Here is a 13,864-nt window from a genome sequence, read left to right as displayed (position 1 = left end):
GATTTAGCCTCAGCTTTGAGGTCAAAGTTGCAGCTTGAGCCAAACCTGTCACCCTGTTTTTCTAAGACTTTGCTAAGCCCTCTGATGTTTGCGTTCTTGTAACAAACTTTCTCACACACAGTTCTGTAAACAACTTATGTTTTGCATTCTTTCGTGGAGGAGGAGAGAATTGATGGACTCTTGGTCTGTCCAGTGTCATTGGAGAGGTGGCACTGTCACCCTCCAATCCACTGTCACTTTTGGAAAACTATAAATGCTGGAGTCAGAAAATAAAGGTCCCTCTTTTTTGTTCACCTGGAGAGCAGCAGTGTCCGTGTCGTCTTTTCGTGTCGTATTACGACAAAACCCATTTGGGATGATTCCCATCAGAGACCCTCAGCAGCGTCTGTGACTATTGCAAAATTGCCAACTGGGAGATCTCTGCTTGATGTGGAGGAAGGAAATACTGGAAAAGCTTCATGGTAGGCTCAGTGTGGAGAGGGTAAGCTGTGGCTCCATTTCAGCTCTTGTGGTTTTAGGGGCTTTTTTGCCTTTCTAGTGGCTCTGCCTCTGGAACCACTCGGGGCTGGGTGGCTGATGTACATTTCTTATGGATTCACATTCCTGGCAGAGGTGTTGGAAGTGATCAGTAGCTTTTGATAGTTGCAAAATTTACTGCCAGCACCATGTAATCACTGAGAAAAGTGGTTATTATCCTCTCCACCCCGCTAACTCCTCGAGGATAAAAAAAAAAACCAACAATCTAAAAATTTTGTGTAATTTTCTTCTTTGATCCTCCCTTGGCAGTTCTTTAGAACAGTGGTTGTGCAGCTGGGAGTGGGGAGACTGATGTGGGTGTCATGTGAAGGATTTCAGTGTGTTTTGTGAAGGGATAATGAAACAGCCCTCAAAGATGGGGAGTCTTTTCAAATGATTAGTCCCCTTCACCTGTGTAAAGACAGACATTAATATTCTTCTGGGACTTTGTGAACAGTATGTACCAGCATGAAAAGAAATGTCAGGCTCTTATACATGTCCTTGTTATTATGCTGCTTTTCCTTACATGAGAATACATTTAGGTGGGCTAAAAAGAGGCTCTTAATGGACTGGAGTAGCTATTACTATAATGCTGAAAGAATGAGATAGTGGAGAAGATAAAAGGTTTCAGCTTTGGGCAGTGTGGGACGTGGCTGATGCCAGCTGATGAACCTGTGTTTGGGCAGGAGGAGGTAAAACCGTGCCTGGTGTCCTGCCTGCAGCCATCACGTGGCAGGAATCCACCTGTTAGGCCTCCTGCATCCATGAATCTCTAGCTGGAATTTTGTCTAATGAGCCTGGTCTGCAAATCATGGTGCAAATGGAGCTGCCAAACCAACTTTGTTAAAGGCAGTGCTGCAACTTGAGAGACACACCAGCAGCATGGAGACATTTAACTGGTGTCCAGGTGACCTTGTTCTGGTGCTTGGCAGCAGTGCCTGGCCCTTTGCTCCTGGCTAAAGCCAGCCCAGCCCTCAGTTTTGTCCTTTACACACAGGTCCAGCTGAGGGGTGTTAGTGTCCTGTGTCCCTCTGGCTCAGCTCTGCCTCTGCTGCCCTGGGGGCTGCACCTTGCATGGAGCCCCTGCAGCAGGAGGGACCCCAGTGCCCCTCCTGAGCCTAAAACACAATCCCAGAATGGTTTGGGTTGGAGGGGACCTTCAAGATCATCTTGTTCCACTCCTCTGCCATGGGCAGGGACACCTTCCACTGTGCCAGGCTGCTCCAAGCTCCAGTGTCCACCCTGGCCTTGGGCACTGCCAGGGATCCAGGGGCAGCCCCAGCTGCTGTGGGCACCCTGTGCCAGGGCCTGCCCACCCTGCCAGGGATGAATTTCTCCCTAATTTCTAATCTAACCCTACTCTCTTCTGGTCTGAAGCCACTTCCCCTTGTGCAGTCACTCCTTAAAGGGACTGGCCTTGCTGGGAGTGCAGATGGGAGCATGAGCTCCCTGTCCTGCAGATGAAGATTCTCCTGCTGTGCACCGAGGGCAATGGCAAAAGGATTTGGCTGCAGATGCTCCTTAATGCCTGCAGTGATTCCTCCTCTCCTCTGGGCAAGGGAGGAAGGAAGGGGGAGCCCCACAGCACAGGGCATCTGTGGCTGTGTCGCAGGCAGCAGCTGGGACAGGACAGCAAGGGCAGCATGTGTCACACCCAGAGCTGATCCAGGCACTTCCATCTGCCCTGGTGTCTTTACACTCGAGCTCATTTTCCAGGCAGCTCTTGGAGTCACCAGCCTGCAGCTTCAGGAAGACTGCCCTGGGTAGATGCACATTCAGAGAGCACATTTTGAGATGACTCAGGGTGCTGAAATGAACTTTTTGCTGAGCTCTGAAAAAGACAGGGCTCAAAACTAAAATTTAAAAACCTCAGGCAAACCCCATCTGGCCAACAGGCTTTGATTTTGACCCCACGGTTTGGAGTAATAAATCCATCCATGAAGCAAAGCACAGGACTCAGTTCTTTTTTGAAAGAATGTCAATGTGGATAAAAGTTGTGATTCACGTTTACAGTCTGCAAACACCATTCTCACTCTGCAAACTCGGAGTTCCTCCTGCGAGTCACGCCATGGAACCCCTCTCCATGCACAATGTGTCTTTCAGGGTGATTATTGTCTCCCTAGTTAAATGTTAACGACTGGGATGAGAAAGGACCTTTGTCCTGGAGATAAACTCAGAGGTGTCACAAGGTTGTTGCACTGGAAATGAAGGACTTCATCTCAGCATTGAAAGCAGCAAACACTCTGAGTTAGCCTGCGTGGTTCATGTTTGAAAGAAGGAGCTGTACCATACTAATGGGTGCAAGCTTTTACTATTAATCAGCTTGTAAGCTTTTCAATTTAATTTTAGGTATTTTCATGCAAAGGATGCCTGGATTTGTAGAACACCTACTCGAAGCCATGTGAATGTCTGTAATTCAGTGCAGTTCAAAGCTGTGGGAGCTGCTGAGTGCTCACAATTTTCTCCTCAGTAGAAACAGTTAGATAAATACATAAATAAAAATGTAGGCTTAGAAATGCCCTTTTTTGTGCCTTTTGCATGCAGTTGCCAGTGGATGAAGCTGGATGATCCGTCCTAGCTCAGAGTTCTATGAAGCTGCAGCCATCAGGCAGCACCTGATGCTTCCTGCATGGGTGGAAAAGGCAGCCTGAAGCACAGGTCAAGGAGTAAATCACCACACAGGGTGGAGAAATGACACAGCTGGGAGGGTAAAATGAAAGACTGTAAACAAAGGGGAGGTTCCTGTACTTTTTTGTCCACTACAAGCCAGGATCTCCCTGGCTCTGGATGATGCAGCCTTGGCTCAACAACCCTAAAATGGGTGATGTGTCCTCTGTAGGCAAAGGAGAGCTGGGAAGAGTCACTGCCCTGGAGATCTGCCCTTGGCAACACACACAGCAGGCAAGAGGAGCAGCAAAGTCTTGGGTGAGGGGGAGAAGAATGAAGAAGAAAAGGAATGAAGAAATGAAATTGTCCTTTATGACACACACGCTGCCCCTGTGAACGTTAAGGAAGACATGGTGGTTTAGGCCTGTGACCCCATAACCTTTGGGAACATGTTTCTTCAGTAATAATCCACTATAAGAAATCACCTCCCTGCAGCCAGTCCTGGAGGCACCAGCGGGTCCAGTTGGGCAGCACTGGGGAGTGGTGGGAGGGCAGCTGCCGCTGGGGAAATACCAAATTCCCAGCGTGAGCAGGGTTGGGTGGGTGCTTACCCTGCTGCCTGCACAGCTCCCTGTGCCTTATCCATGCCTTGGCTGCCCAGCACACTCCACAGGGCCCAAGGGCAGCAGGGATCCCAGCCCCAACCACGAGTTTCCATGGCTGTTTCAAAGCCTGGCAAGGAAAAGTGGTGGAAAACACTTCTAACAAGCATGTTAGGGGTTTGGTTTTTATTATAAGTCTGCCTGAAATGATTTTTTTTTTTAAGGGAAATAATAACTCAAACACATAAGCACTGCTCTGAATGCTCATCTCATTTAGCTGTGGCTTGCTCAGTAAAGAAAATGACATTTCGAGCTTTCAAGTTGGTACTGGTTTTTGGGCTTTTGGGGTTTTTTTGGTGGGGAATTTGCTCATTAAAAGGGAAATCTTTCCACCCTGCTAGAGAAGTGGTTAGTGCCCCAAGCCTGTTGGTGCTTAAGGTGTGTTTTGTCAATGCCCTGAATACCAAGCTGTAATTTTGGCCAGCCCTGAAGTGGCAGCAGCAGCACTGAGGGACAAATTGGCTTCCAGGGCTTACCCAGGGCAGCTGCTAGCTGGGCATTCCAGAAGGCATGGCTTGGGCACACAAATTTGAGGAGGATTTATGTGGTTTTGTGTTGATTTTCTCATGCCATTTTCCAGCCTGGAGTGTGTCCCAGCTGTCCTGAGCCCGGAACACCATCAGTGGACTGAGAACAGGCTTTTTGGGGGTTTTTTTTGTATAAAATGACAGAGCTGCTCCAAGTCTCTGTCAGTTTGGAGCTTTAGGGCAGAGGATCTGCTGGGTCTGCCAGCCAGGCTGTAACTGTGCTTCCACACAGTTTGGAAAACAGATTTTTCCTCAGAGACTTTATAGCAAACATTGGCTGTGACAACACCAGGTTGCACTTTCCAAACCCTCCTGTGTTCTAAGTTTGTCTTGCAACAGAGCCAAGAGTGGTGTTACAAAATTGTCTACAGATAGCTGCTTTATGTGTGTGCTCGTGCCTGAGTACACCTGTGATTCCTGACTACCTGCCAAAACAGCCAGAAAGCTTTTTTTGTGTGTGTGAGTTTGACTTCTCACGAGCCAAGAGCCAGATTTGCTACACCACCGTGTCTGACCTGTTGGTTACAGCTCCTTCCTTTATGAGGACATCCAAAAAGTGGGTTTGGCCAGAAGTTTTTTATTTTCTGATAATGGGAACTGTTGGTTTTTGCATCCAAAAAACCACAAGGTGCTTCACAAATGTGGCTCTCCCTGTTGGAAAGGAGAGGGAAGCCCTGGCTTGCTGACTCAGCCTAGAAGGGATTTGAAGCCAGTGACAGATTATTAAATTTATTATTATGACTTCCTGGGTTTTTGTGCCATCACATCATTCACACACAGACCTCCAATGTCCCATTTCTTCGGAGTCCAAACAACATTTCTGCCTAGGCACTGCCCTGGAGAGCTGAGAGAAAGGAGACATCACCTGCTGCTCTCCCATCCTGCCTAGAAAAGGATCATCCAAGCTCTCCCATTTTAAACACACCTCAGAGAGCTCTTGCTGTGTTTTTCTGGTACCAACAATCCTACTGACAAGGGTGCTCTGTGGAAGAAGGGGGGGCATGCAGAAGGGGGGACCCAGAACCACTTTTTGGACAGTGATTTCTTTGAGCTGGGAGTCAGAGCAGCAGCTGGATGGCCCTGCATGAGGCTGCTTTCCTAAAAACTCTTCCTGTGGGCTGGGGGTTGAGTGCTCCTCATCCCTGACAGGTTTGATCCTTTGTTTCATAGCCACAGGTAAGCCAAGGAGATGGGAAAAGGCAAAAAGGGGAGATTTTGTGATAGTGGGGTAGATGATCTGCCCCCTCTGTTTGCTCTCTCACAGAAATATTTACAGTATGGCAGGAGAATAAAAGCAGAGCGTGGCTCTTAATCCCACGGACCATGCACGAAGGTAAACTTGCTCTTCAGACGTTTTTAGAGAGAAGTTTGCAGCAAAAACCTGCCGTTTAAAATGGGAAAATTGAACAATGCATGACAGTGCTTCTCCTGACAGGCTCGAACTCCCACATGGGGCAGATGCTGTTGTTATTGCTGCTCGGAGGCAGCTCTGAGATGAACAATTTCCATGTGCAGATACTCCTGTGGCATTCCATGATTCCTGTATTAACAGGCACTAAACTTCCCTTGTAAATTGGCTGCTGGGGGGGTACTCACATTTTAAAAAAGCCGTTCTCCTCCCAAGACATGCAGCCTCAGTTTGATCTGATTATTAAAACACAGAGTAATGGGCTGTGGGATCTCACAGCTTAAAAAAAAAAAAGAAAAAAGAAGTAAAATCCCAGAGCTCATCATGAGTTTCCCAGGCTAAATGGTGTGGAATTGTTATAACCCACTTCATGTTCAGCTTTGATCACAAGTGTAGGACAGCAGTGCAAGGCTGGGGTGCACCTGGCACTGTCATGATGCTGAAAGCTGGAATAGGTCAGAAAATTCTCTGTAAGACACCTCCTGTAAACAGAAACAACACTGAGACACAATACTCATTCTTAGTCATTGGAATCGGGGAGAAAAGATTAAATCACACTCAGACATCTGTCTCCCTGCCTCCAAAAACTTCATTTTCATGCTAAGTCTGGTTTTAAAATGTCACCTTGAAAATGTGTGACATTTTAATGGGCTGATTGCCTGAGATTCTCAAATCCTTTAATTAGCATATGAATCACAATGTTAAATATTGTGGGAAAAGCATAAGAAACTAGAATTATGAGAGAATGCCTTGCATTTCCCTTGGTTAAACATATCTTGGGAGGACTGTCTCATAGAAATCTAATATCACAAAGACAAATGAGATTAAAAAAAAAATACTGTGGTGTTCCCATTTATACCATCAGCTGGTTGTGATTGCATGTTTTGGGTTTTGTTTTATTTTACAGCTGCCTGTGAAAGCAGCCTGGGTGTTGCCTGTTCTTTCAATAACCCTCACAGTCACTACTGCAGCCCTGAGGATGGGTTGCATTCCCATTTTCCACGTTTCTGATACAGCTCCAAAATATTCAGCAGGATTTCATCAACGTCTTTTGTTCATCTCTCTCCAGTAAACAGGTTGTTTTTTTTTTTTGGTTGCTCCTAAAAATGTTGCAGGCCAAAACAAGCCATCAAATCCCAAAAATCCTTCAGTCAGAGAAAGCCAAGGAGCCTGCACTGTGCAAGAAGCTCCTTCGTGCCAGGGTCCATGGCTGGGCTGGTAGGAGCTAAGCACGTGGGTAAATAATTCCTGGATTTGGGTTTGTGGTCAGAGAAAACCCTTCCAGCTGAAACAAAACTTCCTATAAGGATCTAACTCTTAGGAAGTTTCAGAGGGAGGAGGGGGCAGTGAGGTTTGTCCAGCAGGTTTTCTCATCTGGGGGTGAGCAGCTCAGTGCAGGAGCTGGCAAGGCCTGAGCAATTGTTCGTGGCTCCTGCACAGCTCATCTGCCCCGGGAGCTGATTTGGGACGGAAATGCGCCTGAACGGAGATGGTAAATTCCATTTACTTGTGCAAAAGTGCTGAAGAATTCCCCAGAGGAACAATCTGGGAAAGCACTTTGAATTATAAGATTGAGGAAAGGAAAAGGGCACAAACCACACAATTCAGATTCGACCTTCAAGCATGAGAAGTTTGAGGTTAATCAAAACTAGGGTGTAGTTCATCCATTCATGAAGATGTCTGCGTGGGTTGGAGCTGACCCTGGGCTTGGATCTTTCCATTTCCCTTGGGATCTGTTCAAATCCAGGGATCAGAGCCCTTTCCAGGTTGCAGCAGGAAGCCCAAAACCACACACAAAAAGCTGTTTAAAGGAGGAGGCACCAGCAGACAGAGCCAGCTGTGAGTCTGTCCTGGGTCTCTGGAAACTTCCAGGTAGGAACACAGTAGAGGGATGGAAATTTGGGGGTAATTTGGATCTCCCTGAGAGATTGGAGAGTAACTGAAATAACACAGCTTGTGTGCTAATGAAAGTGACCAAACACAGAAAATGGCACCTGGGGGAAAAACGAGAGTTAAACTCAGGATTAATGTGCAGAAACAACAGAACGAATCCGAATTTCCAGAACAGGAGGCAGGATTTGCTGTTCAGGGCTGGTACCTGAGACCTGCCAGAGAGGCTGAGCTGCCTGAAGTGTTTCCTGGGCCATGGGGAGGAAAGATTGTCCCCTTTCTGCTCATCCCCCTGACAAACCAGCTGCAGCTTTGGGCTTTGCAGAGCTGGGGGCCAAGGGGAACCTGAGCAATGTCCACGCCTGTGACTGCCAGGCTGGGAGATGCCAGCATTGGGTGCAGGGAATCCCTGCTCCCAGCAGCCACACCATGGTAGGGCCTCAAACCCTCAGCAAGGACAACCTTTCCCAGCTGGGAGAAACCAGGAGAGCAGCATGGCTGTGGCTTGATTCTCGTGGGGGATTCATTCCTTTTGGTGAGGCGGTGCACAGGAATCAATCCCAGCACTGTCTGTCCTCGCTGCTGCAACACCTGGGCAGAGTTTGGCTCCCAACCATCACTAAACCGTCCATGGAATCGAAGCTCTCCATGATGTACCACAGGAATGATTCCAAGGCTTCTCCTGCAAGGAAAACCATCCCTCCCCTCTCCAAGCCCCTTCCCTTGTATTCATTATTGGTCTTTAGGAACGTGGACTGTTCTCATGTGAACACATACCCAGAATGAAACAGTAACACCCATTTCTGTAGAAGAATATATTATTTAGCAGATCGGTTTAAAAGTTAAAAAAAAAAAAAACCTGTACATCTTTGAAGGTGTCTCTTTTTGGGTTTTTTTTTGCATCAACAAGGATAAAAACATGTTTGCACTGTGGTTTTTCAGCTTTGTGCTCCCTTCTTTGCTCATGCTGAAGGATCCCATGGTGTCCAGCTGTACCAGGCCACAAAGTGACCCTGCAAACTCACTAAGGTTCCTTCTGATTTCTTCTGGTGTAGAAAAAAAAAAAAAAAGAAAAGAAAATTGCATCCACTATGCTGGGCTTCTGAATGTACTGTGAACACTATAAAATTCAGAGAATAATGAGGAGAAATGTGTCATCAGGGCCTACCAGGCAAACAAAAATGTATGCCTGGACCCTTGTCAGTGTATAAGCATCTGGTGAGCTATGCTGTAATTAGCATACTGCTGTACACATATAGAGAGTATCTCGACTCAAACAACCCCTGGTGCCAGGGAATCATCTCCCCACAAAAGGCTCCTTAGCTAAACTCTGATTTGTCTCTACACCTGGGTCACCAGAAAGGCAGATCTGCTGAAGGTTGGAGCTGTGCTGCAGCCTGAGCGGCGTCCGTGGGGAGAATCCTGCCGGGAGGCTGTGGTGGGAATGCTGGAGCCTGGGGAATCCTGCCAGGAGGCTGTGGTGAGAATTCAGGAGCCTGGGGAATCCTGCCGGGAGGCTGTGGAGGGAATGCTGGAGCCTGGGGAATCCTGCCAGGAGGCTGTGGAGGGAATGCCAGAGTCTGGGGAGCCCGCGGTGTCCGACGGCAGCAGCACCTCTGCGAGGAGGCTGCAGGCTGTGGATCCATCTCTCCCTGCATGGTTCCCACTTGGGTTTTGATGTAGCCACCACCTCTGCTTGGCTAATACAGCATTTCTCAAACCAGAGTAGCCTCAAGGCTCGTGGTTTATTTGTTCAAAGGCTGTTTCCTCTCACTTTTCAGTAGTGCCGGTGGTCAAACCTTCACTTTTCTGTTTCTGCAGCTGGAATGAAGAGCAGAGCAGGATTAATCCCCCCTGACTCACACTCAAACCTTCACTTTTCTGTTTCTGCAGCTGGAATGAGGAGCAGAGCAGGATTAATCCCCCCTGACTCACACTCACAGTGCTGCTGTGAGTCCCATGCTCAGCTCTCCACAAGTCATGTGCAACATTCCCTAGGAAATAACAGGCAGCAGCTTGGAATATCACAGGCATTGTTTCATCCCAACAGCTCTGGATGAATGTCCTGGGCAAACAGAACTCAGTCTTTCTCATCAGCTATTGTACTAGGCTCTCAGATTATTAATTAAGTTCTCTTGTTTCAGAATATTTCTGAATTCAAGCAGCTCCTATTTTTTCAGGTCTCTTGTGCCAATACACTGTAATTAAAGCTCCATCAGTTTGTATAAAAATGCAGTTCTGACAGCTTCTGTAACCAGAAGTAAAATCTCAGCTCAACTTGAAAGATGAATAAAACTCAGAAAGTCTGGCAGTCGTATTTGAGTTCTTTTGCCCTCGTTTGACAAATGCTCCTGTCTAAATGGAAAAATGCCTGAAAGGTTTTGTTCTCCTTTAAAATTCAGTGCCCTCAGAGCCTGTGCTCTTTGATCAACAAGCCTCGGTCCTTGAAGTGCTGAGGGGCTTTTTCTCCAAAGCACTTGGGAGGAGATGGGAGCTACAGCAAAGCTACTGTTCCACTCATGGATGATCAAGTGGAGGAACCTTCATTACTCACATATCAAACAATATCAGCACAACTGGTGCTCCAGGGCACTTCCCAACTTATTTTAATGATGGAGTGGCTGATAGCACCCTGCCTACATGGTGAATTTTTTCATGTCAGAAACTCCCTGCTCTGTGGTGCCATTTGGGCAGGTTTTGTCGTGGATCTCGGCAAGGAAAAGAGGCACTGGAAGAGGTGTGCAAGAAAGGAGTGCAGGGCCATTGTCACAGGCTGCAGGGAGCTGGAGCAGCACTCTGACTGCTGCCCTGGGCACTGCTCTCTGCCCAGCCAGGCTCCTGAGGCAATGCAGACTTGCTGAGACAGCAAATGGGGTCACTTGGAATTCCCACCTCCCCTGAGCCTTACAAAATGAGAGATGCTCTGTACATTAAAGTCCCCAGTGGGCAATTAAAGGGCTTCACTGATTGTGTGTTTAATCCTCTCGGGTGCTTTCCATGACAGAGCGATTCCTCATAAAGTGCCAAGCACATCCTTGATGACACACAGGTGACTGGAAGTTCCTTCCCAGAAAATAAACTCATGCACTGGTGCTGCAGAGCCTTGAACTGCCCAACCCCAGAGCATTTTGCTGCAGTGTAACCCGGGCAAACTCCTTCCTAAGGGAGGGCAGATCCCTCCAGGGAGAGCTGGGCTCCCTTCAGGGGTTATCCCTGGGTTCTGTGCCTTGCAAGCAGCTCCTGTCCCGTGCCCATACTTGTGTGGCTCCTGGTGGACTCTGCAAGGACTTGTTTTTACTGCCTGTGGCACACACCTCTCTCCAGGCAGGTGTAATGAATGTGTTTCTCAGGATAATGATTATGCCACAAGCATTCCCACTGTTTCAGGATTACGCTGCTGCTTAATTATAATGTTTGGCTTATTCAATTATAGCGTTTGCTGCATCAAGGTGATAACTGGAGTTTACCTCTTTCATAGCATCATCTATCTGTTTTAACCCCTCATAGTGGTCCCTGGATTCCCACAGAGGCTGGAGCATCACCTCCTCCACTTCTGGGAACAGCTAGGTGGGAAGAAGAGAAAGACTATCAGCATTTCCTTTTGCATTCCTCAACTTGCTGCATTATTTATCTGCCCGTGCTGAAAACGGGATGTGGAAGGTACATCCCCATTTCCCTGGGTAACCAAACACCTTAGGGGGCAAACACTGCAGCTCTGCTCTCCCCCTCTCTGGTTTCTGGCCCTGGGTGACTTTACCTTGGTCACTGTTTCGAACATGGGGATGAGGACAAACTTGAGGAAGCCGATCTGTGCCGTGGGTTTGGTCACTTTGTCGCGGTCCATGAACGGCGCCACCGGGAGCCCCTCGGATTTTTCTCGGTCGCTCTGGAACAAACCCAGAGATAACAAATATTAATCCTGTCTAGCAGGCTGCGAGGAAAGTGATGCACCAAGCAGATGAGCAGCCCTCAGATACAGATCACAGAGGTGTCTGAAGACAGCACAGAACAGTGATGTGCTGCCCTCAGGCCAATGTCTCTGCTTCGTGGAGAGCAGCATGTGAATAAAGAGAATTCTGTTCAGTTATTTCTGCTCAGCACCAGCATCAAAGTGTGCCCCTCCAGGCTTGCAGGGCGGCTGACTCCCTTTGCAAACCCACTGGACTCGTGAGGTAAAATATTTCAGAGCATTCAAAAAGCTGGTAATGGCTCTTGCTGCTCTGAAAGAGAAGGAATAGTTCTGTGATTTCCTCATCGTTCTCCAGAGTGAGACAGAAATTATATCTCATTCTTTACTAATGATTAAAAGAGAAAATCACTTGCTTACTGAGCAGGTTCTTTTGCTGGCATCCTTCTCTGGCTTTCTGTAATAGAATTTTCCATGGAATCACAGAATGGTTTGGGTTGGAAAGGACCTCAAAGATCATCCAGTTCCAACCTCCTGCCATGGGCAGGGAAACTTCCACTAAACCAGGTAGTTCAGAGCTAGAACCAGACTGGGCTGTCAGACAGTGAAACACCTGTGGCATTTGGAAATAGCAGAAAATTGTGAAATTGTGGAATTGCATCTCTCCCTCTCTCTTACCTGCATAAAATACTCCTCCAGCAAGCAATCTACCCAGGGCTCCGCTACCTCCATGGGGCGGACTTCGTTGGAGATGTCACAGCATTTTATCAGTACCATCTTCAGCTGAAAGAGGATAACACTTCAATGCTGCACTCCTAAAGCCAGCCCTTTTCCCCCTTTCCACAACCCTTGTCCTTGCAATGCACTGGGGGGCAATGCTTTCAACCAGAAAGGACAATTTCAAGATTTAACCAGAGGTCTTAAATGATCTGGATCCTTTTTCCCTCTGTCAGCTGCTCTGTGTAAATCACTTATCCCTTCTCTGCCTTGGTTTCCCCCTCTGGGATGTGTCACAGTGGGATGTGCACTTATCTGCTGCAGGAAGAGATTCAGTCACAAGTGACCATTAAGGTTTTTGTGGGGCACTCAGAGGCAGCTGGGAAAAGATTTCCCTGGAAATCAAACACAACTGCACTGGGGAATAGAGGAGACCACAGGTTTTACTCTTATGGAATTTTTTTTGCCCCACAGTAAAGGATGGTAAGAATTTGTGGCCTAATAGAGTAAAATCTTTTATTTTCCCTGGATGGGATTCCAGGATTTCTAAAGCTGGAAAAATCTATTTAATATAGAGCACTTCCAAATTGTAATTATTTTTGGTTTAGGATGGATTATTTGCTGGTAATATATATTGAATCTCAGTTTTTCAACAAACAAAAGTTAATCTACAAGCTTTCACTCCACGCACAGAAAAATAACAATCCACAAAACCTCCTTACACAGGTCATGTGTTCTTCATTTGTGTAATCAAAGTTTTCCATTTTTTCCTTGAAAGAGTCCAGTATTTCTGCATGTCTCGCCATGTCTGTAGCCAGGATTAATGTAATTATCCCCTAGCAAAGAAAACATGTTCACATATTAACTTGGCATTCCTTACAAGGTCTGCAAAGCCAAGTAGGGTCTGTCTTGCACACAAAATGCCTCAGATGCACTGAATTGCTCATGCTGCAAGGGGAAGTTTCTGACTTGGAACGGCCAAGGAAATGGGAAGAGGGTTACAAAGAGTTTGTGGTACATGAGGATCATGGTTTTATGTGATGTTCCAGAGACACTGAGGTTTTTGCTTTCTCATTGACTAATTGTAGAAAAGCAAACTGTACAACAGGATGTTACAAGCCACACTCTGGCTGCCAAGATCCACTTTCCTCTCCTTGGAAGGCACTGTGGGTTTTGCTGCTGACTCTTAGAGGCCCTGAGACAAAAATCATGATGTAGATGCCAGCTGTGCCCATCCTCTTTGGATTAAGGGCTTTGAAACACTTGGATGCAGACAAGGAGCTCTGTATCCTCCTTCTGTGAAGAGTTTATGATGGGAAAACATGTGGTTAATTTAAAGTTGTAAGTTTTCATACAGAACAGTCCATTTTGGGCCCATGCCAGTTTCCCACACACTGGCAGAATCTGGAACTCCAACCAGCCCTTATACTGCTTCTTCATTCGGTGTGTAAGGAAGGTGTAATGTGGAAATTAAGGCTGAATTTTGGCCCTTAGAGCCCTGATGGGAATTGTAACATTGTTCAGTGCCTCAGAGATAACTGTGATGACTCCCAGTGCGCCATGGCCTCTTCCAACAGTACAAGTGCTCTGCTGCTGCAAATCTTTTCCCCTTTTGAAGCCCCTCTTAAAA

The 13,864-nt window shown here is 47.1% G+C and overlaps 1 protein-coding gene and 1 long non-coding RNA gene across 12 annotated transcripts in view; one reads left to right on the top strand and one right to left on the bottom strand.

The window, feature by feature from the left end:
- Positions 1-307: 307 nt before the first annotated feature.
- On the top strand, positions 308-8,690 carry LOC119705111. Of its 4 annotated transcripts, none has more exons than XR_005258145.1 (4): positions 308-481; positions 6,628-6,796; positions 7,468-7,592; positions 8,553-8,690. It is a non-coding gene; the product is annotated as an uncharacterized LOC119705111 (long non-coding RNA). The 4 variants fall into 4 exon arrangements; XR_005258146.1 differs by lacking the exon at positions 308-481 and adding an exon at positions 4,851-5,645; XR_005258144.1 differs by lacking the exon at positions 308-481 and having other exon boundaries at positions 5,667-6,796.
- PDE9A (phosphodiesterase 9A) overlaps positions 8,411-13,864 on the bottom strand; it is a 52,258-nt gene continuing 46,804 nt past the window's right edge. For 7 of the 8 annotated variants that reach the window (XM_038147086.1, XM_038147128.1, XM_038147107.1 and 4 more), the window contains 5 exons: positions 12,957-13,070; positions 12,196-12,300; positions 11,368-11,496; positions 11,078-11,173; positions 9,381-9,431 (listed from right to left, as the gene is read on the bottom strand). In XM_038147086.1, coding sequence (XP_038003014.1) covers positions 9,381-9,431; positions 11,078-11,173; positions 11,368-11,496; positions 12,196-12,300; positions 12,957-13,070 — 495 coding nt within the window. Of the gene's footprint in view, positions 9,432-11,077; positions 11,174-11,367; positions 11,497-12,195; positions 12,301-12,956; positions 13,071-13,864 lie in introns of all 8 variants that reach the window. The other variant, XM_038147076.1, reaches the window with a different exon arrangement.

This window comes from Motacilla alba, chromosome 1, assembly GCF_015832195.1.
Source record: "Motacilla alba alba isolate MOTALB_02 chromosome 1, Motacilla_alba_V1.0_pri, whole genome shotgun sequence".
NCBI lineage: Eukaryota > Metazoa > Chordata > Aves > Passeriformes > Motacillidae > Motacilla > Motacilla alba.
The sequence above is the reverse complement of the archived record's forward strand: the minus strand, read 5'-3'. Positions and strand labels throughout refer to the sequence as shown.